The following is a 27,861-nucleotide window of genomic DNA, read 5'->3' as shown; positions in this document are numbered from 1 at the left end:
CTGGCTCATGTGTTCCATGTTAACAGGTAGTGGACCTGAAAGTTAACCATGACTCCCATTTCCCCTGAGCAATTGTGATTTCAGTGGTATGTCTGGGTCCTGAGTAGGTTCCTGGGACAGGCTGATAACCTGTCTGGAGGTGTCCCAAACAATTGATGCCAATTGTTTCCCCCTCTTCCTCAGTGGCTAGCAGTGGTATGGGATTGCTGGAGTAGGAGAGCTGAGACGGGATAGTTGTAGGCCCTTGGGAGCAGAATTTTAGTTCTGTAACATCACTCTGTGCCTTCATGTATATGGCCACTTCCACTTTCACAGGAAGGTACAGGAAGGCATCCACAACATTTTATGTGCACATACATGGAAGCACAGCTTTCAATAGATGCTCACAGGAGTCTATGGCCCTAAAAAGGGTAAGAATCCCTGTTCTTTTCTTCAATAACAAAGTTTTTTCTTTGGAATGGTGAAAACAAAGTTTCAGAATAATTTTTAGAAGCTTTATCATTAATGGCCTATACATAAATGACAGTTGATTTTATTTTTGTAACCCCTGGGTAATCATTGTATTTTTGTAATTGAATGCCATTACATGTTGGGATCATTGTAACTGTTTATTAATAAGTTAAGCTTATTTTTAGTAAGTCACATTTGAAGAGCACTTTAGGCCACCATTAATTCACTTAATTGTTCTGAAACTCAGTGGTTGATGGTGTTGGCAAAAAGAGTCAAATTCTGTAAAATACTTGAAGAGATTTATTCTGAGCCAAATATGAGGACCTTGACTTGTGAGACAGCCTCAGGAGGTCCTGAGAACATGAGCCCAAGGTGGTCAGGCTACATACAGGCTACATACATTTTAGGGAGACATAAGACATCAATACATATAAGAAGTACATTGGTTGGGTCCAGAAAAGCAGGACAACTTGAGGGGTGGGTGGGCTTCCAGGTCATAGGTAGATTCAAAGATTTTCTGATTGGCAATTGATTGAAAGAGTTAAGTTATTATCTAAAGAGTTAAGTTATTATCTAAAGGCCTGTCGCCAGGCGCAGTGGCTCATGCCTTTGGGCTCCCAGAACTTTGGGAGACTGAGGTGGATGGATCACCTGAGGTCGGGAGTTCAAGACCAACATGGAGAAACCACATCCCTACTAAAAATACAAAATTAGTTGGGCATGGTGGTGCATGCCTGTAATCCCAGCTACTTGGGAGGCTGAGGCAGGAGAATTGCTTGAACCTGGAGGCAGAGGTTGCAGTGAGCTGAGATTGCACCATTGCACTCCAGCCTAGGCAACAAGAGCAAAACTCTGTCAAAAAAAAAAGAAGAAAGAAAGAGAGAGAGATAGAAAAGGAAGGAAGGAAGGAAAAAGAAGAAAGAAAGAAAGAAGGAAAGAAAGAAAGAAGAAGGAAGGAAGAAAGAGAAAGTGAAGGAAGGGGAGGGAAGGGAGAAAGAGAAAAGGAAGGGAAGGAGGAAGAGAAAAGGAAGGGAAGGGAGGAAGAGAAAAGGAAGGAAAGAAAGGAAAAGGAAAGGAAGGAAGGAAGAGAAAAGAAAGGGAAGGAAGAGAAAAGGAAGGAAAGGAAGACAAAAGGAAGGAAAGGAAGGAAGAAAGAGAAAAGGAAAGAAGGAAGACAAAAGGAAGGAAAGGAAGAAGAAAGAGAAAAGGAAGGAAGGAAAGAAAGAAAGAGAAAGAAAGAAAAGGAAGGAAGGAAAGAAAGAAAGGAAGGAAGAAAGGAGTGTCTGGGTTAAAATAAGGGGTCGTGGAGACCAGAGTTCTTACTATGTAGATAAAGCCTCCAGGTAGCAGGCTTCAGAGAGAATAGATCGTAAATGTTTCTTATCAGACCTAAAAAGGTGCCAGACTCTTACTTAATTTTCTCCTGGAACAGGAAAAGACCTGGAAAGGAAAGGGGATTCTCTATAGAATGTAGATTTCCCCACAAGAGACAGCTTTGCAGGGCTAGTTCAAAATATGTCAAAGAAATATATTTTGGGGTAAAATACTTTGATTTATTGCAGTACCTGCTATCTGTTATGTTGATATCTTATTGCTACAAACAGTCTGTTTTGTCAGTCTTAGGGTCTCTGTTTTAATGTTAATGCTGGTCAGTTGTGCATGAATTCCAAAGGTAGAAGGCTTGTCTGACTCCCTTCCCATCGTGGCCTGAACTAGTTTTTCAGGTTAATGTTGGAATGCTCTTGGCTAAGAGGGGTCCATTCAAGTTGGTTGAGGGGCTTAGAATTTTATTTTTGGTTTACGATAGCAGACAGATCAGACAGATAATTAGCCCAGTTTCACAGAGGAGGAAGTAGGAATGAGGCTGGTTGAGTGAGTTGTCCCAGAGTTGAAATCCATTCAGGTCTTCTGAGTGAGAGTCCAGTCCCACTCACCGTGTGTGACCACAGTGGAAGCTCACTAAGGAGTGGTCTCCTAGGAGACCACAGATTCACATTCCCTCTTGTTTAGCAAATGGTAGTGTGTGGTCAGATGGCCTAGGTGGAGCTGCTCTCCCTACTGGGAGAGTATTTAGGAATTGGGAACCCCTGCAGTGGTCCAGTTACTCCAAAACCCATGCCCTCTTTGTCCTCTCAACAGAAGCCGGGAGCATCCTGATCTGCCACTGTGGTGCCAGCCTTGGAAACAGCACTCAGGGGAGGGGAGATCTCAATTCAAAAACATCCCTGTCACTGACACCAGGAGCAAGGAGGAAGCCCCAAGCTATAGAACTTTGAACGGGGCAGTGGAGAAGCCCAGGCCCCTGGCCCTGCCCCTGCCGCGTTCTGTGGAGGAGTCCTATATCACCAGTGAGCACTGCTACCAGAAGCCCCGTGCCTACTACCCTGCCGTGGAGCAGAAGCTGGTGGTGGAGACGAGGGGCTCTGCCCTCGACGATGCGGTCAACCCCCTCCACGAGAACGGCGATGATTCCCTCTCCCCACGCCTGGGCTGGCCTCTAGACCAAGACAGGAGCAGGGGGGACAGTGACCCCAAACCCAGCTCCCCAAAGGTATGTGGCTGGCTTGTACTTGTTCTTCATTCATTGCGTGAGTGCTTGTAAGTTCTTCTCCTAGGTCTGAATGTTCTGTGGAAGATATTTATTAATAAAACTGTATTTAAATTTGCTTACCATAGATATTTTGGTAAGCAAATGGGTGCAAAGTCAGGAGAGCCCACTTAAGCCAAAGATCCTAGGTTCCAGGAAGCACCCACAAAATGGCATAGTCAAGAGTGGTGGGTCGTGGGGGCGTGGGTGCAGAGGAAGGGAGAGGTGGGAAGTAGCAAGGAGAATTGAGTTAGGAAAACTCATCTTTTCTTTAAGGCAGTTTGCATTATAATTGCACCTAGATGTTAATTCTTAGCATGAGCAAACAATGAGTCAAATGTTTTGTTAGGCAGAATTTTTTCAATCCAGTTGTATGATAGCTTTATTTTGACTTCTAACTTTGAAGCCCTGTGGTAGAAATGGTACACTTTGTCAAAATATTGCTGGTTTCATCAGTTTTCCCAAGAACCACTTTTGGTTTTTTTGTTATTCAAGTCACTCTCTTCTAGAACCCCCTTGTGTCACCTCATTGCCAGTGTTTTCATCTCTAACTGCTCACTAGGCTCATTGTGCCCTGTCCTCAGTTGTCAGTGAGGCTTTGTATGATTTGAGAGTTCCTCTGCCTCATCATCCTTACTTCCCAGACTTTCTCCTGCAGGTTGGTGTCACCAGCGTTAAATACATTGCTGCATGGTGCCAAGGGGATCCTAGATTACAGGCCCCTCAAGGGAGGGGATTGTACCTCATTCATCCTTGTGTCCTTGACTGTGTCTAAACAGTGTTGGGCAAGGTGGTAAGGACACAGTCTTGAGACAGACGCAGTTTCAGTTCTGGGCTCAGCCCTTTACTGTGATTCTGAGCGGGTTACTTCACCTTCCTGACCAGACCTGTTTTCTTGCCTGTAGAATGGGGCCAGTGAAGCCCCCTCAGTTACTGTGGAACGTATTTGTGAAAATCCCTCAGCACATTGTTTTGCACATAGTAAGTACTAAATAAATATTGGCTAGAATCTATTTCATTTCAAATGGATGAATGAAAGGTTGAGTTACCAAATCCTAGAAAAGGTTTGTGGTCCTATGGATCAGGCAGGTTTCCTAGCGGTATCTGGCACATAAAACAAAGTCAGAAATACTGGGCCGCAGCAAAGCAACCAGGGTTAACAGTCTCTTCCATTGATGGTAAGCTGACTGTAAGCTGACCTTGCTTTTATGTGCCTTACCCTATATCATCCTTGTGAACCTTCCAAATAGGTTTTACTACCCCTATCCTTCCACTGAGGGAGCAGAGGCTCAGGGACATGAAGTAGTCCATCCAGACTCGCACATTCAGCAGGAGATGGAGCTGAGACTTGAAACTCGTTGGTGTGACTCCCGTGTACTAACCCTCGTCTGCACTAGCCCTGCTCTAATCAGCTCTCAGGGCTCTGAAAGCCATTCTGTGAGGCTAGGACATTGGCCCAGTCAGTAGGAAGCAGCTGTGGGTCCCCGAGCTAGAGTGCTACCTTGAGGTCGTTGGAATTGGTACAGTGGGCAAGCTTCTGCCCAGTTCCGAAGTAGGAAATAGGAAAGGGAGGTAGGAATTTGGAGTATTGAAACTGCAGCTAGTATTTCAGATGGCTGCAAACGCTGGTTGGTTGAAAAATGGGCCAGGGGCTATCTCCATTCAGTAATTTCCATGCCATTGCATCCCCAGGTGAAGGAATATGTCTCCAAAAAGGCCCTACCAGAGGAAGCCCCTGCTCGGAAGCTGCTGGACAGAGGCGGAGAGGGGCTGCTGAGCTCCCAGCACCAGTGGCAGTTTAACCTGCTGACCCACGTGGAATCTCTTCAGGATGAAGTGACGCACAGGATGGACTCCATTGAGAAGGAGCTGGATGGTAGGGCTCCCTCCTTGGCCACCTGTGCATTGGCATGCACTCTGAGCACCCCCAGACGAGCGGCTTTCTGAACCCCCCAATCTGAGTTTACAGGGACCACTGTACTCTTTGCTTCTCTTCTTTTCAGCCTCTCCCCACCTCCATTCTCCCTTCAGGATGGACGAGCCTTACTTTTAGTATTTATCAGGTGCAAGATCTGCATGATGTTGGGTCCTGCCTCGCTTGTCTGACTGACCCCTTCTGTGAAGTTGAGTATGCAGAGAGAGGGTAACTGGCAGTCCTGCTTGCAGGGAATGTGTGATCTAAGCGAATCTTTACAAACAAGTTCTGTGAGAAATTAAAATTTTGACTTGAGTTTTAGGGTATCTGAGGATTTAATCTGAAAAACCTCTTATTTCAATCTTTGATAAAATCTAAAATGAAGCTTTCTGCTCGTAAGCCAATAGAGATTTGAGAATTTGCCTGAGTCATTTGTGTAGCCCCAGGTATTCCTCCCAGATATTGGTGGTCACGGACAGGCCTGGAGGGTCAAACCTGTAATGATGAATACGATCAAGTTCAGTCTCTCTCCAGGAAGTTGACAGTTTGGGTTGTTGGAATATTCCCTAATTATTTGTTTTCATGTGAAAAATGGAGCCGAGTTAAGAAAGAAATGTTTGAGGATTCTGGGTACAGTCCGGCTATGATTTTTTACTGTAACTGGGAATATAAAACATACATGAAATAACTCAGAAGAAAATGCCATCTGTTATACAAGTGAGGGCCATGAGGTGTGGCCAGGACACATGTGGCTGATGCCATGCTAGGGGAGGAGAGTGCTAACAGGAGGGCTTCCTAAAACTGCTGAGACTGAAGTTGAGCTTTAAGGAGAGTGATGGTGTTTCCTACTGGAGAGGACTCAGGGTAGATGATCTGGCTCGACTGGAAAAAGGGTTGCCCTGTTGGAGGACAGTGAGAGAGACAGCAAGACCTAGGCTGGGTGTGGTGGCTCACACCTATAATCTCAGTACTTTGGGAGGTCAAGGTGGGAGGATTGCCTCAGGCCAGCCTGGGCATCACAGTCTCTATAAAAAATAAAATTAAATTTACAAGAAAAAAACAAACAACCCCATCAAAAAGTGGGCAAAGGATATGAACAGACAGTTCTCAAAAGAAGACATTCATACAGCCAACAGACACATGAAAAAATGCTCATCATCACTGGCCATCAGAGAAATGCAAATCAAAACCACAATGAGATATACCATCTCACACCAGTTAGAATGGCAATCATTAAAAAGTCAGGAAACAACAGGTGCTGGAGAGGATGTGGAGAAATAGGAACACTTTTACACTGTTGGTGGGATTGTAAACTAGTTCAACCATTATGGAAAACAGTATGGCGATTCCTCAAGGATCTAGAACTAGAAGTACCATATGACCCAGCCATCCCATTACTGGGTATATACCCAAAGGATTATAAATCATGCTGCTATAAAGACACATGCACACGTATGTTTATTGCGGTACTATTCACAATAGCAAAGACTTGGAATCAACCCAAATGTCCATCAGTGACAGACTGGATTAAGAAAATGTGGCACATATACACCATGGAATACTGTGCAGCCATAAAAAAGGATGAGTTTGTGTCCTTTGTAGGGACATGGATGAAAACCATCATTCTCAGCAAACTATTGCAAGAACAGAAAACCAAAAACCGCATGTTCTCACTCATAGGTGGGAACTGAACAATGAGATCACTTGAACTCGGGAAGGGGAACATCACACACTGGGGCCTATCATAGGGAGGGGAGAGGCGGGAGGGATTGCATTGGGAGTTATACCTGATGTAAATGACAAGTTGATGGGTGCTGACGAGTTGATGGGTGCAGCATGCCAACATGGCACAAGTATACATATGTAACAAACCTGCACGTTATGCACATGTACCCTAGAACTTAAAGTATAATAATAAAAAATAAATAAATAAATAAAATAAAATAAAATTAGCCAAGTGTAGGGGTGGAGTCCCAGCTACTTGGGAGGCTGAGGTGGGAGGACTGCTTGAGTCCAGGAGTTGGAGGCTGTAGTGAGCTGTGATTATGCCACTGTACTCCAGCCTGTGTAACACAGACCCTGTCTCTAAAAAAATAAACTAAAAAAGGGAATTGTAACTGATGCCACTGTCTGAAAAACATATTTAGAGAGCTGAAGGAGGATATAATGCTAGACAAAAAAGTGTAGCTCTTGAGAGAATAGCAGTAGGAGTGCCTCCGAGCCCCTGAAAATAGGATTATCACCATGGAAACAGGGTGAATGTTCGGTTGTTGCCACAGGGACCTTCTCTGAGGGGAGAAGTTAAAGTCTACTCACATCTTACCTCCTTAATCCTCTCTTCAGCCAGGTTTAGCCTCTCTAGCCCTGGACATGCCGAATGGGCAGTGTGGCAAAGATGGTAGGCCTGAATGCCCTTCTTTGGCCTCTTGTATGTCTCGCCGACTCAGAGTCACATATTCTGTACATTTCTAAGACTCTAGGCCCTGAGAGAGATACCAAGCATTAAAATAAATGATAAAGCTTAAAGATTTTATTTAGGTAAACAGACTTTTGAATAGTATTTAAGAGTAATCAGAATCCCTTTTTAGGGAATCAACTCTTTATTTAAACACCAAGATAAACTAAGCTTTCATAACTAAGTTTTCAAATAGGAATTTGGACGTAACATTCCTTTTTTAAAAAGCTGGCCTGCTTAGCCAGGTGTGGTAGTGCACAACTGTAATCCTAGCTACTCGGGAGGCTGAAGCAGGAGAATTACTTGAACCTAGGAGGCGGAGGTTGCAGTGAGCTGAGATCATATCACTGAACTCCAGACTGGGCAACAGAGCAAGACTCAGTCTAAAAAATAAAAAATTTTTAAAAATTTAAAAGCTGGCTTGGCGTAGTGGCTCACCCTTGTAATCCCAGTGCTTTGGGAGGCCAAGGCAAGAGGATCACTTGAGGCCAGGAGTTCAAGGTTACAGTGAGCTATGATCGTGTCACTGTACTCCAGCGTGGGTGACAGAGCAAGACCCCATTTCTTTAAAAAAAAAAAAAAAAAGCCTAGTAAGCTATTAAATGAAATGTATGTGTGTGTGTGTGTGTGTGTGTGTGTGTGTGTATATATATGCCATTGTTTTACAATTGGCCATTATTTAATTATTTATGTAGTTATGTGAACAGTACTTTATTTTGTAGCAGGACGAGTGGCAGACAAAACTCCTCAGACACCGAGTTAAAGAAGGAAGGGGTTTATTCGGCCGGGGGCATCGGCAAGACTTTTGTCTCAAGAGCCGAGCTCCCCGAGTGAGCAATTCCTGTCCCTTTTAAGGGCTCACAACTCTAAGGGGATCCATGTGAGAGGGTCATGATTGATTGAGCAAGCAGGGGGTACGTGACTGGGGGCTGCATGCATCGGTAATTAGATCGGAACAAAATAAGATAGGGATTTTCACAGTGCATTTCTCTACAATGTCTGTAGCCTATAGATAACAGAACCAATTAGGTCGGGGTCGATCTTTAACTACTAGGCCCAGGGTGCGGCGCCAGGCTGTCTGCCTGTGGATTTCATTTCTGCCTTTTAGTTTTTACTACTTCTTTCTTTGGAGGCAGAAATTGGGCATAAGACCATGTGAGGAATGGTCTCCTCCCTTATTCCCCCCTTTTGAGACTCTCACTCATTTTATTAGTGGGAGTTCTCACTTTCATTTTCCCTACCCATGTCTTCTTGCAAGACAGATCGATAGTGATTCATATCACACACTTATACATTATGGTGAACTAAGGTAGCGATGAAACTTTTTATCATTCGAAGAAGTACAGGTAGCAAACAAGGGAGCGGTACGTAGGTTCCTATTACTATTATAACTCTTATTATAAGGGTTTTAAATCCTCCTAGTGCTGGGAGTCATTTTCTAAACATGGCCCTAGAATCAAATCTATGCCACACTTGCACGGGCACATGTGCCTGTTTTATCATATCTCTAACCATGTCTTGAACTACTTGCCCTTGATTATCTATGTGTAGGCAGCAATTAGTAAGGTTAAATTTCCTACAGATCCCTCCTTCAGCTGCTAGCAAGTAGTCGAGAGCTAATCTATTTTGATAGATAGCAATTCTCATCTGAATTTCTTGCCAGGCCAGAATAGTCAAGGCTCTGCTGGTTTTATTAGTGATTATTTTTAAGACAGCTTGTAACCGTATGATTTGGTTGATCATGTAAATGGGGGTCCAGTATCCCCACAGTCCATCTTGTGCCTAAGTAGCAGGCCTATAATATTGTATGATTCTCTCAGGGGGCCATTTATCTTTTTTTTTTTTTTTTTTTTCCCAATTTCTTATAGCTATGCTTCTCTTTTCGCAGGAAGCATAGACAGGGAAGCCCAGGAGTTTGCCTGTTTTTATGGGCAGTAGGAAGAAAGATGGTTTAATAGTGCCAGTAACACAACTACCTGCCCACTGGTCAGGTAATTTGGCGTAAGCTCTATGCCCACATATCCAGTGTAATCCAATGGGGACTGTCTAGTCCCCGTGGGACTCTGGGTGGGTCCACATGGTTTGCAATTTTGGGAATTATGACTGTTTTTGTGGTACCGTTGTACAGTTTCTGTCTCAGACAACTAAATTGTCCTACGGGGTGAGCGAATTCTTTTCTTTCTCTAGCTATGCAATATTGTCCAATAATTGAGGCTTTTAGGACCCAGAAACTATTCAGGGTGATTCTTTTGAGCTGGGAATTCATCAGGATCTGGGTTTGTAGGTACTAATTCTCGGGCTTCCCATGGCCATTGATCTCTTATTACAGTTCCTCCACATACATAACATGAAGTGACACTGAGAGACTCGGCTACATGCTTGGCTAATTGCAAAAACAAATTTCTTGTTTTTCCTGGAATTTCTGGTACTGGCACATTTAGTTCATCATAGAAAGTTCGAAACACTGGCTTAGGAGAGCGTTTGTAAACTTCTCCTTGAACCAAGATACTTACTCGAGGATCCAGTTTGGCCCCGTCAATTCCTAAGGTCACACACTCCTCTTTTTCCAGCAAGGATCAAGGGTATTGGTTATTACTAGCTCTAAGGGGTTACATTGTCCCTTAGTACAGGAAGGGCCATTTTTTCCTTTCCGAAGGTGGACTGGATCCTTTTCATCATTTTTTTTTCATTTATCCAAGTGGCCTAAATGACACAAGACCAGTATTTACATTTATTTCCCCACAGTCCTAATTTATGACAGATGTACTTATTTTCTGCCATATAGCCTCTTTTCTAATTAAGAGAACCACACCTTATTCCTAACTTATTACTATTAATGACAGCACAGGCATCAAATTTTAAGGTGACTTGTTTGGGCACCCCCCCCCTTTTTTTTTTTCTCTAACACTTTGGCTAACACTTTACTCATATCGTTTATGAGCTCCCACCAGTCCTCAGTCCTTAATCTTACTTTAAGAACTGTAGTCATGGGAGGCTCAGATGGGTCATAACACACATCAGGTTGGTCATTTCCTGGGCTACGTACCTTGTATAGAATAACATTATACAAACAAGTTGTTTTTAGAGTTCCAGTACACTTATAAAACCCATAAAATAATAGGACCATAGCAACCTTTTGTCCTACCTCAGTGACTCGATGTATATACTGGGAACAGCCCTCAGTCTGAGGAAGGTCAGTTGAAGTCTTTACTGTACACGTCCAAATTTTAAGGAAAATGAGTCCCGCAATGAGTTTCCTCATGCTTTGGCCGTGCGTGGACCAGTCAGCTTCTGGGTGTGACTGGAGCAGGGCTTGTCGTCTTCTTCAGAGTCACTTTGCAGGGGTTGGCGAAGCTGCTCCCGTGCACGGACCGCTCACAGTCTACTCATATTCGAGGATGGTCTCAGAGGCTGGGCCTGCTAGAATAAACTGAGTCCAACACCTCTACACAGTTATGTTCAACTGGGCTCTCTGATACCGGGAGCAAGGTGGTGGAGTTTAGGGTGTTGCAAACTTCAATGGTTATGTGGGGATTTTCATATAGCAAGCTTTGGTACTTGGTTTACCTAGCACTTGGTAACCAGCGATGTCCTTTGGTATTTATTAAAGTTACCACAGTGTGGGGGGCCTCTATATTCAGGTTTTGCCTAAGGGTTAGTTTATCTGCTTCTTGTGCTAACAGGGCCTTTGCTGCTAGGGCCCTTAGACCTGGGAGCCAGCCTTTGGAAACCTTGTCTAGTTGTTTTGAGAGATAGGCCACTGGCCTTGGCCAGGGTCCCACAGTCTGGATTAAAACTCCAACTGCCATTTTTTCTCTTTCTGACACATAGAGTGTAAAGAGTTTTGTCAGGTCAGGTATCCTCAGGGCTGGGGCCGACATGAGTTTTTCTTTTAACTCATGAAAAGCTCGTTGCTGTTGGTTGTAATAGATGTAGTTTATCTAATCTACATTTTTATTAACTGTCACCTACTAAAATACTGACTCAAATCCTGCAGCTATTTGATTTCAAGCTTTAAATTGATCTGGTATTCCTCGTGGGATTCCAATTGCGTCTAAATAGACATGAGAGTCGAAAGACCCATAAGGGGCTTATCTCACTTTATGATGTCTTATTATTACTTTTCCTTCTGGTTGATGAAATGCCAGGGTGAAAGGGATAGCCAATTGGACTAAAGCACAAGAGCCACTCTAGTTATTCAGCAGAGTGCCCAGTAAAGGTCCACCACATTACCACCACACATCCGCTCAGGGATGAACAAGGGCTGACTGATTGATAAACTCTTGAAAATTCTTAAGCTCACTGCATCCTTTCAGGTCTCCAAAGAATGCTAACTTTCCTCCCTGTCGTGAGAGACACGAAGTGAACTTAGTGTTGGGAGACGGAAGCTGGATGGCCCTCGGGGGCTGACCCGCAGGGACTTTGGGATATAGCAGAGAGAGCTTAGCATAACTTATTACTCCAGGCTGTAGAATCTTGGAAAAGAGCTATCATGCAGCCTACGCCTGGTTGACTGGAGGACCACCTTAGTGGAAGGGGGATAATCTGGGCCTCTGGCCTGCCATGTGCCCAAGCATAACAATTGCTTTTGTTTAATGTGCAGATGGAATATTTGATCCATTTTAACCAGGCATTTGCATTTTGGTATCCTATCTTAATTGCTAAAGTTTAAGTCTTTAACTTCTATGATCCTCTAGTAAAATGAATGTATGGTTTTAGGGAAATTACAAAAACCAGTTGGGGCAGTCCATCCTTGCTCTTTATGGTCCACAGAACGTTGGACCAACTATGGCATGAAAGCTGTACATCGGGGGGCAACAATACCTCACAGGGTATAACAAAGCAAGCATTAAATGCAATAGTTTGAAGCGAAATTGACTTGGTTATATTAATAACTAGATAGTTAGCAATAGAACGAGGAAAGAAGGAAGAGTAATAGAATAGATTAATAAAAGAGTTAAATTTTTCTTAGCTTTAGTTTGGTAGGGTTTTCCCCTGGGACTATGGCCCACGACTCTGGAGGGGGTGGCGCTTTCTTGACTGGGGTGTGATGAGTCTGTCCTTTTTTTGCTGTAGGAACAGCAGTCTTGGTGGTTAGCAGCACAAGGTAGGGTCCTTCCCAGGCTGGCTCGAGGTTTTCTTCTTTCCACCTTTCGATGAGAACGTGATCTTTAGGCTGGTGCTGGTTTACTGGAAATTCTAGGGGTGGTACATGTGCTAAAAGACTTTTAGTTTTTTGTTTTTTGTTTTTTGTTTTTTTTTTGCGAGAAAGGAAAGTGGAAGATAAACCAAGTATATAATTTTTAAGAAATTGACCTTTTGTTTTAAATGTGGGGACCTTGGCAGTAGACTTTATAGTCCTTAGTGCCTTTTTACCGAAAAATTTCCTTTAACACCTATTTTTATTAGTTTTTAAACCAAAGAAAGCCAAATACCATTTTACATTTAACAATGCTTCTTGTATGATTTTTATATAATATAAGCTAAATTTTATCTTTATATTAGTGTGTTATTAATGTTAAACCTAATTTTAATAAAACCTTGTAGATATATTTATTTAATTTTTAATGTTTTGACCATAAGGTAAGATTTTATAGACTCTTTTTAACCTTTTATAATTTTTGCTAAAGAGCAGGTTGGTGCTTTAAGAAAAACCTGTTATGCTTTTGCTTTAATGTCCAGTTCACAGAAAAACTGGATGATACTTCTTTAACTTTAGCTAATATGTTTACACACAGAATGTTCTTTACAATTAACATTTTAAAACTTGCTTAAACCTTCAAAACAATAATTTTTAACTTTTTAATGTAGGTAAAAATGTACATTCTTATGCCTCCTTATAATCCTTTTACCAAACGTATATTTTGCTTTTCTTATACACCTTGCACATAAACTGTTTTCTTTTTCAATAGTTTTACATTCAGGAGGCCTAGTTACTTTTAAATTATACAACATTTTTTGCATAAATTCTTTTTTAACACAGATTTTTTATAACCTTTTTTTTTTCTTTCACGACTTTTACAGGCAATTTTTTTGACATGCCTTAACTTTCTGACTTATTACAAACATTTCTTTCTTTAAACAACCAGTTAATTTATTTCAGGACAAGAATTTACCATATAACACTCTTTTTATATAAATTCCACCCCCTCTTTTTTTCCCTTTTTTTTTTTTGGAAGATGATAACCATTCTTTTCCAAAGCGAACTTTTTTTTTTTATGAGACAGAGTCTCGCTCTGTCGCCTGGGCTGGACTGCTGTGGCCGGATCTCAGCTCACTGCAAGCTCCACCTCCCGGATTTACGCCATTCTCCTGCCTCAGCCTCCCGAGTAGCTGGGACTACAGGCACCCGCCTCCTCGCCCGGCTACTTTTTTGTATTTTTTTAAGTAGAGACGGGGTTTCACCGTGTTCACCAGGATGGTCTCCATCTCCTGACCTTGTGATCCGCCCGTGTCGGCCTCCCAAAGTGCTGGGATTACAGGCTTGAGCCACCGCGCCCGGCCGCGAACCTTTTTTTATGTCTGTGGACTAGACTGTCTAAGGCCACAAGAATAGAATTACTGTAATACATGTTACACTGTTGACTTTTAGCAAACTTTACTTTTGTTGAAAACCTTGTAAGTTTGGGATTTTAATTATCCTTTGCTATTAATAAGACCTTGTTTTGTCCAAATTAGAATTGGTATAATGGCTTTTAAAGGAATAGGGTACACTTATTTTTTTTTCTTAACTACTTGTATATCTCTTTCTTTCTCTCTTTGACTTTGTCTCTCTCTCTGATTTTCCTTTTGCCTCTGTCTCTTCCTCTCTCTCTCTGCTTCTGTCGTTCTCTCTCTCTCTCTCTCTCTCGTTGACTCCCTGTCTGTCTCTTCCTCTCCGTCTCTTCCTCTCTCTCTCTTTGCCTCTGCCAGCCGCTTATGCTGCTGTTCTCTGAACCACCGTGTGTTGGGGGCGGGTGATCTAAAACAAGCTGGTCTGGGTTTCCTGGCTTACAGGTTACCTTGTGCCATACCTTTGAAACAAGGGACCTGTCCACGCTTCCTTCTAATGGCCAACCTACCTCTAATGCTGGCCAGTCTTATCTTACACAAAGTTTTAAATTTTCCTGGTGTCATAGTAGTCCATAGTCTCCCTTAAATCCTTTTTTTGAAAATTTTCAACATAGTTCCTAGTGGGGTGGGCTTACTTTGTGCCTCTCCCATGTTTCCTCTAGACAAAACATCACGCCCACCACAAAACAAAGAACGGGTAAAAAGGGGACACACACACTTTTGTAGTTTACACCAAACCAAAATCAAAACCAAAATCAGAGTATCCAGAAATCCAAGCCAGATCAAAACCAAAACCAAAATATCAAGCAATCCAAGTCAAGTCAAAAACAAAAACCAAAGTGCCGGTACAGGCACACCGTGGGTGGTCAGGCCACGCTTCCACGCAAATGGAGTAGGCAAGTTCCCAAGACCAATCCTGTCAAGCAATTCAAACCAAGTCAAAACCAAAACCAAAGTGCCGATAAAGGCACGCCGTGGGTGATCAGGCCACGCTTCCACTCAAATGGAGTGGGCAAGTTCCTAAGACCAATCCTATCAAGCAATTCAAACCAAGTCAAAACCAAAACCAAAGTACCGATAAAGGCACGACATGGGTGATCAGGGCACGCTTCCACTCAAATGGAGCTGGCAAGTTTCAAAGACTAGTCTTACCAAGTTTTAGATGTCCAGACTCCAAGCGCCCATTCCTTCCTGGTGTTCAGCCACTGCATTGATCCTCCACGGGGGCCTGCCACACACTGCTCTGGCGAGGCGTCCCACCGGGGCAAATGCCTACCCGGGAGCGCTCTCAGGATAGGCTCAGGATGGGCGTCGCTCAGGCTGGTTGGAGTTCCCCGCAGGGATATTCCACAGGGCAGGCTTAAGCCACCTAAAGAGCTACTTTGACCATCCACCGTTCACCTCGCTTCCCAGTCAGGGAACCAAGAAATGTAGCAGGACAAGTGGCAGACAAAACTCCCCAGACACCGAGTTAAAGAAGGAAGGGGTTTATTCGGCCGGGGGCATCGGCAAGACTCCTGTCTCAAGAGCTGAGCTCCCTGAGTGAGCAATTCCTGTCCCTTTTAAGGGCTCACAACTCTAAGGGGGTGCCTGTGAGAGGGTCGTGATTGATTGGGCAAGCAGTGGGTATGTGACTGGAGGCTGCAAGTCACATACACTGGTAATTAGATCGGAACAAAACAGGATAGGGATTTTCACAGTGCATTTCTCTACAATGTCTGTAGCCTATAGATAACAGAACCAATTAGGTTGGGGTCGATCTTTAACTACCAGGCCCAGGGTGCAGCACCAGGCTGTCTGCCTGTGGATTTCATTTCTGCCTTTTAGTTTTTACTTCTTCTTTCTTTGGAGGCAGAAATTGGGCATAAGACAATATGAGGGGTGGTCTCCTCCCTTAATTAATTAATTAATTAATTAATTTTTGAGACGGAGTCTCAGTCTGCTGCCCAGGCTAGAGTGTAGTGGCATGATCTCAGCTCACCATAACCTCCACCTCCTGGGTTCAAGCGATTCTCCTGCCTCAGTCTCCTGAGTAACTGGGATTACAGGCGCGCGCTGCCATGCCTGGCTAATTTTTGTATTTTTAGTGGAGATGGGGTTTCACCACATTGGCCAAGATACTCTCGATCTCTTGACCTTGTGATCTGCCCGCCTTGACCTCCCAAAGTGCTGGGATTATAGGCACGTGCCACTGCGCCCGACTGGGAAAGCTTTTTAAAGAGTGAGTAGTAACACTCAGAAAGGTGCTTCCTTCCGAGACTCCTAGACTCTGGTAACAGTAGCCTCTGGCAATGTGTGGCTGTTTAACCAAAATTGAATAAAATTTAAAATTCAGTTCCTCAGTTGCACTAGCAATGTTTCCAGCGCTCAATAGCTGCATATGGCTAGTGGCTACTATATTGGATGACACAAACTCGCACCATTTCCATCATCGCAGGAAGTTCTTTTGGACTGTGTTGCTCTAAAGCATTTGAGTTTTGTCCTGGGAGTACCACTTTGCAGAGCAGGTGTTGACACAGTGTTGGCTGAAATGGCCCTTCCTCCCTTGCCCATGAATGGTCTGATGGAATAAGGTGCTGAAATGCTTGCTGATGTTCTTGCAAATCAAGTGTTGGGAGCTCACTGGGTCTCATTTCTCTTTTCTGCCGACAGTGTTGGAGAGCTGGCTGGACTACACTGGGGAACTGGAGCCCCCTGAGCCACTGGCCAGGCTTCCGCAGCTCAAGCATTGTATCAAGCAGCTGCTGACGGACCTGGGCAAGGTGCAGCAGATCGCCCTCTGCTGCTCAACATGAAACTGGGCACCCAAAACTCATGGGAGCACAATCCTGGGGCACCTGCAGGAGGAGCTTCGCATATTTAAATAAATAAACCTAGCATGCTGAATGCACGTGACACCGACTGACTTCAGGGATCTGGGCCAGGAGTGTGATGGACATTGGACAAAGAGGCCATTTTGGCTGTGGGAGGACACTCTGATCTCGAAGCCTACCATAAAGGTAGCAAATAGACTCGGGATTCCCTTCTTCTGTGCACATCATTGAATGAAGGGAGTCTTTTTGCACAAACTTCACTTGAAATCGTGCCACTGATGATAAATGGAATGAGAGCCAAAAAAGTTTAGTTGGAGACAGTTGTAAATTCAATTTGCAGTTTATTTAATTGACTTTTCTGTCAGGTTTGGGCACATGCCACCTCCCTGGTTTCTTCCTGGCATGGTGTTTGGGCAGCAGGCATCATTTTCCTTTTCTAGCTTCATGGGAATGTTGTGAGCTCACCACGCTGTGGAGGTTGGAAAGGAGCAGAGTCTTGGCTGCCCTGCTTTCTCCTTAGGACTCTTCACTTTTCTCACCACATCTCTTGCATGACTTCATGGTACTGGGGACAAGTTTGTATGCTTTCACCCCAGAGCTGGCTGTGTTATGGCTTTTGTAGCAGAGCCCATACAGCCTATGGAAGAACTAGAATCTCACAGTAATAAAAATCTAGGAGGAATTCCAAACTGAAGCAGGCAGGGTCTGGAACCCAAAGGACAGCATTTTCTACCCATTTCTTAATATTGACAGCTTCCCCGTTCTATTTAATGTCCAAAAATGTTTCCCAAAATTTCAAACTCTTTCACTGTAAAGATTTGTTACAAAGAATGTGGTTTGGGGAATTACCTTATTTTATATTGTTGTAAACAAACTTCAAATTATACATGTGCCGCTTTTCTCCTTCCTGAAGGGTATGTTCAGTAGTCAGCGTTTTCAGAATTGTTTTGTTACTATACTTTAACATTTTAAATTTCCTGTTTGTATTATTTTGTGAGATCGAGGTGATTATGCTGCTTAAGGTCCAGGTACAACCTATTTGTACCTTTTGAGACAATATTTGTGTTACTTTTGCAGGTTACGGTTCCACATGTAATTGCTATATTTTGTTTTGTTTTTCCTTACTAGGCAAAGTTAAAATGTTCCATGCTTTGAGGAGTGACCCATTTCACTACTTCGTTTTCTTATCACTAAAGGCAAAAATCAAAGCACAGTTGTCCATTAACTCTTATAAGTTAATTATGGGTTTATGAGTCTGTAATGTTATATGCTGCAAACATTTACTATGTAAACGTGAAGTAGCCAGTAATATCTCAATAGTAGTAACAGTATCTTTAGCGACCTTTGGAATAGTTAAGCACAGGTCATTGTGGACATGAATTCAGGCCTCTGTACTAAAATCTATTTCAGGGAATGTTCTGTCTAGTGATTTGCTCACCATTTGATATATAATGAATTATAGGACAAGTATAAACTGATCTGCTATAGCTGATCCATCAGAGAGAATACATGTGGCTATAACATCTATAACTGACGATTCCTCTACAAGAGGCTGTTTCTCACTGCTAACGTTGGTATTTCTGGCGTGGGAAGAAATGCACAGGCGTGCATGGCATGTATGTTCAGACAGCTGCACTGTAAGAGTTCTGTTATGCAGTCTGAAAAGGGAAGAAGCAGGATGGCTTTCTGTAGCCACAACTGTGAGGTATGATGATTGTTGTGTTATTAGATTACTGATATTTCTTTTCTGAAAATACATTTGAGTTTTAATCACATCTGTGGAAGCTGTAACTTTTAAGGTAGTCAATTTCATGTCTTGTTCAACAATGGAAGCAGAAACTGAATTGCCCTAATTTTGCCGACTGGCCATTATTGGGTTTATTGTTTAAGTTTTTGCTAAAGGAAGTAATCCCATTTCATTCATTGTGACTTTTGTTCTTAGGGAAGCAGAGAAGATTCCCCAAGTTATTGTAACCTCAGTGTGCTTCCCTAATTTAAAGCCATGTTGAGGGGCTCCATTCCCAATTCCTGGGTCAAGGTGAATTAACCCTAAGTTGGAGCACTGGAAACCGTTATTTGCAAACATTGCTGTTACCATTTAGAAATATGTGCACTACCAGCCGGGTGCGGTGGCTCACGCCTGTAATCCCAGCACTTTGGGAGGCTGAGGCGGGTGGATCACCTGAGGTCAGGAGTTTGAGACCAGCCTGGCCAACAGGGTGAAACCCCTTCTCTACTAAAAATACAAAAATTAGCCAGGCGTGGTGGCGGGCGCCTGTAATCTCAGCTACTCGGGAGGCTGAAGCAGGAGAACTGCTGGAACCTGGGAGGCAGAGGTTGCAGTGAGCCGCCGAGATCGTGCCTTTGCACTCCAGCCCGGGTGACAACTACAAGACTCCGTCTCAAAAAAAAAAAAAAAAGAAAAAGAAAAAAAAGAAGTATGTGCACTACCTAAGTTTTGTCTTTTGAGAAAAACTATCCACCTATAAAAAATTACCTTGACAAAAATAGTTCCGCTTTGACTAATCATTTTGTTTCTTTAAGTGGTAAGTATATGCAAGGTGGATCCTTGATGAGCCAACATTGCACTGTGGATACATACCTATGTTTACGCGCTATTAAAACAGAAGGCGCTGTATATAGAAATGTTGCTTTGAAGCAATATTTGCAAAACACGCAAACTTCTGTATCTGTATTTGGAAAAAATAAAACAGGTTCTTGTTGCTATGTTTCAGTTACATATTGTTTCAGTTACATATTGTTGAGTTACAGTCATGCATCACATAATATTTCTGTCAACCATGGACCCCATACACAGGGTGGTCCCATAAGATTATAATGGAGCTGAAAAATTCCTATCACTTAGTGATGTCCTGATGGTCGTACTACATAGGCCTCGGCTAATGTGTGGATTTGTCTTAGTGTTTAACAAAAATCTAAAAAGTAAAATATATATTAAAAAATTAAACTAGAAGAAAACTCATAGAATAAGGATATAAAGAACATATATTTGTATAGTTGTACCATGTGTGTAAACACAAAGTGTTATTACAGAAGTCAAAGTTAAAATTTAAAAGCTTACAAAGTAAAAAAGTTGGTCAGGCAGGGTGCCTCAGATCTATAATCCTACCACTTAGGGAGGCTGAGGCTGGAGACCCTGTCTCTAAATAAAAGGCTGGGTGCTGTCACTCATGCTTGTAACCCCAGCACTTTGGGAGGCCAAGGTGGCCAGATCGCCTGTGGTCAGGAGTTCAAGACTGGCCTGGCCAACATGGCAAAACCCCATCTCTACTAAGAATACAAAAATTAGCATGGTGGCACATGCCTGTAGTCCCAGCTACTCGGGAGGCTGAGGTAGGAGAATCGCTTGAACCCGGGAGGAGGGGGTTGCAGTGAGCCAAGATCCTACCACTGCACTCCAGCCTGGGCAACAGAGTGAAACTTTGTCTCAACAAAACGAAAAACAAAAACAAAAAGTTATCACGAACTAAGGCTAATTTATTATTGAAGAAAGTAAGTTTAAAAAAATCAGTTTAACCAGCCTGGGCAACATGGTGAAACCCCATCTCTACAAAAATTAGCTGGGCATGGTGGCAGGTGCCTGTATTCCTAGGTACTTGGGAGGCTGAGGCAGGAAGATCACCTGGGCCTGGGAGCCAGAAGTTACAGTGAACCTAGATTGTGCCTCTGTACTCCAGCCTGGGCAACAAAGTGAGATCCTGTCTCAAAAAAAAAAAAATTTAGTCAATGTGTTCGGTGTTTATATAAATTCTGGAGTAGCGTACAGTAACGTCCTAGATCTTCACATTCACTCATCACTTACCCAGCCAGAACAACGTCCAGACCCGCAATCTCTACATACATATATATATATATATATATATATATTTTTTTTTTTTTTTTTTTTTTTTTTGAGACCGAGCCTCACCTGTTGCCTAGACTGGTGTGCAATGGCGCGATCTCAGCTCACTGCAACCTTCGCCTCCCAGGTTCAAACAATTCTCCTGCCTCAGCCTCCCGAGTAGCTAGAATTACAGGTGCCCACAACCATGCCCAGCTAATTCTTGTATTTTTAGTAGGGACATGGTTTCACCATGATGGCCACGCTGGTCTCAAACTCCTGACCTTGTGATCTGCTCACCTCGGTCTCCCAAAGTGCTGGGATTACAGGTGTGAGCCACCACGCCCAGCCTATTATATATTTTTACTGAAACTTTTCTATGTAGATGCACAAATACCATTGTTACAACTGCCTATAGTATTCAGTACAGTCACATGCTGTACAGGCTTATAGCCTAGGAGCAGCAGGCTCTATCACAATGCCTAGGTGTGTATGTTATACCGTCTAGTTTACATAAGTGCACTCTATGAGGCTCACACAGTAAAACTGCCTAAGGGCTCATCTTTCAGAACGTATCCCCATTAAGGGACGCATGACTGTATAAAGTTCTTCACCTTTTTTTTTTTTTTGAGATGGAGTTTCACTCTTGTTGCCCAGGCTGGAGTGCAATGGCACGATCACCGCTCACTGCAACCTCCGCCTCCCGGTTTCAAGCGATTCTGCCCCAGCCTCCCAAGTAGCTGGGATTATAGGCGTGCACCACCATGCTCAGCTAATTTTGTATTTTTAGTAGAGATGGGGGTTTCACCATGTTGTCAGGCTGGTCTCAAGCTCCTGACCTCAAGTGATCTGCCCGCCTCGGCCTCCCAAAGTGCTGGGATTACAGGCATGTGCCACTACACCCAGATAATTTTGTATTTTTAGTAGAGATGGGGGTTTCACTGTTGGTCAAGCTGGTCTCGAACTCCTGACCTCAAGTGATCCACCGCCTCTGCCTTCCACAGTGCTGGGATTACAGGCGTGAGCCACTGCACTTGTCCTTCACCTATCCTTAATCTTCTTTAAACATTACCTTTTAAAGAAGCCTGTTCTTACCTTCTAAACAACTATCTTTTTCCAGGGAGGCAGGTGCAAACTCTGCCAAGAAATCCCAAGAATGCAAAGATACTTCTCAATTTGTCTTTAATATTCAAAAGCAAAATGCCCCTCACCAACTTCCCAGCCCAGTCTCACTCATGCTTTCTGGTGTAAACTGCGGGCTGATTTTGATTGTTGAGAGCAGTGCAAGGAAGACAAGTCTGGCCTTCCTTATATTAACAAATGGCACTCACTGCAATAGGACCCATCTGGGACCAATCCAAGCTGTCCATGGACCCCAACTAGCTCCTTCCTGGTTGGGCAGAAGCCTCTGCAAACAGTAGGTTTAAGATTTCAGAACAGGTCCTCATTATTTGCCAAATTCTCTCTTTCCTTTGTAAACAGTTATGCTAGTTTAACCAAAAGGGAGCCTGCATTAAAATGAGTAGCTTCCGTAATGTAAATAATCCATTATTTCAACTAGTTCTGCTTAATTCCTACCACAGGCCTAAAATTTGGCAAGGAAGTTGAGCAAGTCTGGCGGCATAAGCCAGAGCTCACAGGAACTAGCCTATCTCTGTGAAGGTTTGCAGTAAACACTTCACATTAAAATGGCTCAGTAACTTGGAAATTTTGGGAAGCCTGTACCCAAAGGGCAGGTGCAAGTTGGTGCTCATATTGGTATAGAGGTAGCCAGTCAAGTAAGCATTTAATAAAGCCAGCTATTTTGCGTGTAAGAAACCCAAGTGGGTCCTTGGGAGCTCAGGTGAAAAACTTCCCATATGTGGTAGAGGGGATAACCCAGTTTCAGACAACATCGAAAGATCCCACAATAGCCAACGAAGGCCTTATTGTTAGGGACTCCCAACTTCGTTTCGGCACCAGCCAGAAAGGCGGTGGTAAATAGGCTTGGTAAAATAAACCCAATAAAGAACGAATGAAAGAGACACACCAGACCACAGGCGCTGGCAAAACTCATTTTTCATTAACATGGAGTGGGCTCCTAGGCTCAGGTCTCCGGACCCGATCATGGCCCCAGTCTACACAGAGCGCCCGGCCCTGGCCGCCCGCAGTTCCACCGCTCAACCAGTGATGCGCACATCCGTGCGGCGACGGACCCGCCGGGCCCGAGCCGCCTCGGGCAGGATGGCGAGCAGCTGCTCTTGCACCAGCATCTCCACGATCTGCTCCTTGGTGCGGATGTCAGGCCGCAGCCACTGGCGGGACAGCTCCCGCAGCTGCCGGAAAGCCTCCCGGGGACCCGCCGCGTCCTGGTAGCGGAACTGCCGGAAACGCTGGCGGAACGTCTCGGGGCCGAGTCTAGAACCGGCGGGGCCTGGTGGGGAGCGCGTTTCGGCTTCGGCCTGAGGCGCGATGCTCACGGGTGCTGGCCCAAGGGGCAACTCCCGGGCCGCGGAGGCCGCAGCCCGGGGCGTAGGGATGGCTTCGGGGACCGCGGCGTTGGGGCTGGAGGGCTCCGGGGCAGGCGGTGAGGCCTTCGGCAGCGAGGAGCCCACAGAGTTAAGCTCAGGGTCTGAGCTCGAACCTGCTCCTTCCGGTTTCTCCGGTGGCACCGCCGCGGGACTCCCAGTGGCCCCCAAGATCGGCTCCGTCGCCGCCATAACTCCAGCTCCGGGCGTCACTCTTTGTCCGGTAGCTGTGGGTTCAGCACTGCGTCTGCGCGCGGGCGGGGTGAGCAGGGAGACGTTTCCGGTTAAAGGGCAGAGCTCGCGCCACCCTTGAGGGAGGCGGACTCGGGACCGGCCGAGAGTGCGCGGAGCTTACCTGCACCAGCGAAGCGGCTGCGGCAGCCGGAAACGAAAAGTCTCTGGCTTCTCTGCGTCCAGGTCGGCGCGCGAGCCCCCGGAAGCCGCTTGCGGGCTCTCGGAAGCGGCGCCCTCTAGCGTTCTCGAGTCGCATGAGGCGGCGGCTGCCCTCGGAGTGCAGGAGGGCGAGCGGCGCGTGGCTTGGGCTCCTTCCGAATGGTGGCGCCTCTGAGCGCAAGTTCGAGGAGGAGTCGGAGGAGGAGCCTGAATGTTTCGAGGTGAACTTTTAAGTCCTGGAACTTATTCTTGAGCCGCTTCGGTTTGCAGGTGACCTTTCCGTGCGGGCGCCCCTCCTGATTGACCCTGATGGGCTGTAACTGTGACGGCCCCTCCTTCAGGAATGATTAGGGTGACAGCAGGCCGGGGCTTGTCCGGGTGGCGCCCGGCCTGTGACCCGAACAGGGGAGCGGGACGGCGGTCGTTCTCTCGGGAAGGGCCCGGCTGGAGAAAGTCCTCTCGCTTGGTCAAACTAGGAGGGCGATAGCACCCGCCTTACTGCGAGGATGACAAACTACAACACACCGTCTGGCGCGAAGGAAATGCTCGAGAATTCTTTGCTATTGTTATTTTTCGCGTGTCCTCCGAAACCAAGGGAAGGGAGGCTCTGTAGGTTCTGTTAACTTCAGGATTTAATAAGTGAATTGTAAATGCATTGCCCTTTATGGTGGCCGCTGGCCGCCTGAGTTGACTGAGCTCTTGCAACGGAGCTAGTTGATAACCCTCGAAATATAGCGAATTGAGATGTGCTATATTGTAAAATACAGGACTTAATACGAGAAAACTAATGTAAAATATCTCAATACTTTTTAATACTGATTACATGTTGTAATATGTTTTGCATATACTGGGTCAAATAAAATGTTATTAATTTCACCTGTGTTTTTACTTTTTAAACGCAGCTACTAAAAAACATTTAAATTGCATGTGCGGTTTACTTTATATTTCTGTTGAGCAGCCTTGGGTTAGAGGATTGGAGTGAGGCTGCCTTTTGCCTTGGTGGAATCCCCTTTGATGGTACCCACCTCACAGTCGCTGGGAGGATTAAATAAGTTAAGCCCTTGGAGAGAAAGGGCTTTTAAGAAGTTTGCTTTTGTTTTTATTAGGTAAACTGCTTGCTATCTCTGAGCTACCGTTTTCTTAACAGTAAAATGTGGATGTAATAGAACTTACCTCTCAGAGGTCATTGAGAATTCAGTGAGATGATGCAGGTAAAAAGCATGTGGCCCTGACAGCCCTCGGCCAGGTGGTTTTCTGTCTGATAGCTGACTCACAAATAGTTATTGTTGCTTTTTTCTTTTTTTTTGAGACTGAGTCCTCCACCTACCGGGTTCAAGTGATTCTCCTGCCTCAGCCTCCCGAGTAGCTGGGATTACAGGCGCCCACCACCACACCCGGCTAATATTTTGTATTTTTGGTAGAGATGGGGGTTCACCATGTTGGCCAGGCTGGTCTCGAACTCTTGACCTCAGGTGATTCACCCGCCTCAGCCTCCCAAAGTGCTGGGATTACAGGCGTGAGCCACCGCGCCTGGCCACAAATAGGGTTTGTATCCTCATTTTACAGAAGGGGAAACTGAGGCCCTGAAAGGACAGGGGCCTCATATGAAAGGTTTTGTATGACACTTGTAGTCCTTTTGAGCTCTGTGCAGGATGGAGGAGCATGTTTAACAACCATTAACACGCCGTTAGCCCTGATATAAAACTTGTCCCTACCATAGGATGTTTCCTTTGGATGGGTAGAAGTGGACCCTCATGAAATCATTTCCATAGCCTGAAAACCTTGAAAGTCATTGCAATGGGCCTTTAATACTTTTTAGTTGCTGACATGTGAAAATTGGGAGATTTCACATGCAAATCTGGATTTCTGGTTTTTCCTGAAAAAAATGGAAGAGCTGGCCACACTGGACCCAAATTCCTGCCAGTCAACAATCAACTGACACTGAGTAGAGACGACTTCCTTTAGACAAGATACTCTGTCCCATTTGGTCTCAATCTCCACCATTCCCTATGGTTCTCTGAAATAGAATGTTGTTTGCATTTACTGTTGCTCTCAGGTTGTTGCTTTATTTAGAGCTGATATTTTTCTCTATTTTCTATTCAGAGGTGAGAAAGCAGGGCCCTAGTGTTTGTTATGCCTACTGGCTTCAAACCTGGACTTCTGTCTGGCCCCTTGGTAGTTGGGTTTGCTGCATAGAGTGACCAACAGTGCTATTCCCTGTGTGGCAACAGGCACTCAGCTTCCAGGGCTAAAGGAGCACACTAAACCCTTCTGTGGAGGCAAGAGGTGCTAGAAGTCTTCACTGGGGAGGGGACTTCAAGCTGAGACGCAAGAAGAAAATGGGTGGGGCTCAGGGACATTCCAGGTAGAAGGTACTGCCTGTACAAAGGTACATAGTGAGTAGGAGCAAAACTGTAGAAACTGCAGGCTACATGGGAAGGTGGTTGCGATCTGGAGAAGGGGTGAGAGAGGTTGGAACACTGCTGGAGGTTAAATCATAAATGTCCTAGAATTCCATGTTTAAAATTTAGTTCTTCTCATGAAAGGGAATGAACTTTTGTGGCACCTGGAATATCATGAAATGTTATGTTAGATCTCTAGTTTATTTCTTCCATCCCTATTAAAATCGTGAATTATTAGAGAAGGAGGGACCTGAGAGATCTATTAGAATCATTGAATGTTAGACTGGAAGGGGCCTTAGAAATTGAATTTTAAAATCCAGCCCTTTATGGGCCGGTAAGCCTGCTTTAAAGTGATTCAGCAGTAAATAATAAATAATGTGGAGGGAATAAATGAAACAAGATTGGCTCAGTAGTTGGCCAGGTGCAGTGGCTCATGGCTGCAATCCCAGCACTTTGGGAGGCCTAGGCAGGCGGATCACCTGAGCTCAGGAGTTCAAGACCAGCCTGGGCAACATGATGAAACCCCGTCTCTACTAAAAATACAAAAAATTAGCCAGGCTTGGTGGCTCATGCCTGTAATCTCAGCACTTTGGAAGGCTGAGGTGGGCGGATCACTTGAAAGATTGGCAATATGTACACTCTACTTTTGTATATGCTTGAAAATGTCCATGATAAAAGTTAAAACATTCAGATTCCCAGAGTCTAAAAAAAAAAAAATGTAATGCTTCTTCTTCAAAAAGGGATGCAGTTATCTACTTTCATGTGAGTTACATATATCCTTGAACCCTCCCAGGGGTCCCAGATTAAGTTAAAAATATACATTTATATTTCATTCTTTTGAATTTTGCAGATTGAGAGGCCAAGATGCCAGAAGATGGATTGGTCCAAAATAAGAAAGCTAGTAAGTGATTCCATGAGGACAGAAATCGTTTGACTTTTAGCCCAAATTCTTATCTTATTACGCCTTTTTATCCCTAGATTGGGTGTTCACTTGGGAAGGGATCATAACTCATTCATCTCATATCACTTAGCTTCCAATACAAGGCCTGACTCCTAGCCAGCCTCAGTGTTGGTTAAAGGAAAGAGGACAAATGTGGATTGCAGACTATCCCTGGGAAGGCAGAGCTCTCATATGAGTCCCAGACTCTTTCAGAGACCTCAGGCCTTGTGATGGCACTTTGTTGTTGAGGGTTGTGGAAAAGAAGCTTGGATACTTATTTTCTTCTTTATCAGAGCCGTCATACTGGAGAATACGTCTTTTAAAAAGCTTTTTATTGGCCGGGCGCGGTGGCTCAAGCCTGTAATCCCAGCACTTTGGGAGGCCGAGGCGGGCGGATCACAAGGTCAGGAGATCAAGACCACAGTGAAACCCCGTCTCTACTAAAAATACAAAAAATTAGCCGGGCGCGGTGGCGGGCTCCTGTAGTCCCAGCTACTCAGGAGGCTGAGGCAGGAGAATGGCGGGAACCCGGGAGGCGGAGCTTGCAGTGAGCCGAGATCGCGCTACTGCACTCCAGCCTGGGCAACAGCGTGAGACTCCGTCTCAAAAAAAAAAAAAAAAAAAGCTTTTTATTGGCCAAGCACAGTGGTTCACGCCTGTAATCCCAGCACTTTGGGAGGCCAAGGCAGGTGGATCACGAGGTCAGGAGTTTGAGACCAGCCTGGCCAAAATAGTGAAATCCCATCTCTACTAAAAATACAAAAAATTAGCTGTGTGTGGTGGTGGGTTCCTATAATCCTAGCTACTTTGGAGGCTGAGGCAGGAGACTCACTTGAACCCGGGAGGCAGAGGTTGCAGTGAGCTGAGATCATGCCACTACACTCCAGCCCGGGTGACAGTGTGAGACTCCATCTCAAAAAAATAATAAGTTTTTTATTTGGAAATAATTATAGATTCATATAAGGTTGCAAAAATAGTTCAGAGAGGTTTCATGTACCCTTCACTC

At 44.5% G+C, this 27,861-nt stretch overlaps 3 protein-coding genes across 8 annotated transcripts in view; 2 read left to right on the top strand and 1 right to left on the bottom strand.

Annotated features, from left to right (window-relative positions):
• Positions 1-19,510, top strand: part of LOC105496282 (PHD finger protein 20) — a 189,607-nt gene extending 170,097 nt beyond the window's left edge. For all 4 annotated transcript variants that reach the window (XM_071079430.1, XM_071079431.1, XM_011766549.2 and 1 more), the window contains 3 exons: positions 2,590-3,001; positions 4,730-4,913; positions 16,612-19,510. In XM_071079430.1, the coding sequence (XP_070935531.1) occupies positions 2,590-3,001; positions 4,730-4,913; positions 16,612-16,754 (739 nt within the window). In that variant the 3' untranslated portion in view covers positions 16,755-19,510. The remainder of the gene's footprint in view (positions 1-2,589; positions 3,002-4,729; positions 4,914-16,611) is intronic.
• Positions 19,511-22,651: 3,141 nt separating this feature from the next.
• LOC105496284 (SCAN domain containing 1) lies at positions 22,652-23,312 on the bottom strand. Its single transcript, XM_011766557.3, has one exon. The coding sequence runs from the start codon at positions 23,310-23,312 to the stop codon at positions 22,773-22,775; it is 540 nt and encodes a 179-aa protein (XP_011764859.2). The 3' UTR covers positions 22,652-22,772.
• A 288-nt stretch (positions 23,313-23,600) lies between these two features.
• Positions 23,601-27,861, top strand: part of LOC105496283 (cyclic nucleotide binding domain containing 2) — a 77,566-nt gene continuing 73,305 nt past the window's right edge. For 2 of the 3 annotated variants that reach the window (XM_071079433.1, XM_011766550.2), the window contains exons 1-2: positions 23,601-23,734; positions 26,766-26,816. In XM_071079433.1, coding sequence (XP_070935534.1) covers positions 23,609-23,734; positions 26,766-26,816 — 177 coding nt within the window. In that variant the 5' untranslated portion in view covers positions 23,601-23,608. Of the gene's footprint in view, positions 23,784-26,765; positions 26,817-27,861 lie in introns of all 3 variants that reach the window. The other variant, XM_011766555.3, reaches the window with a different exon arrangement.

This window comes from Macaca nemestrina, chromosome 15 (genome assembly GCF_043159975.1).
Source record: "Macaca nemestrina isolate mMacNem1 chromosome 15, mMacNem.hap1, whole genome shotgun sequence".
Lineage (NCBI taxonomy): Eukaryota > Metazoa > Chordata > Mammalia > Primates > Cercopithecidae > Macaca > Macaca nemestrina.
This window is presented reverse-complemented; position numbering and strand designations above follow the sequence as displayed.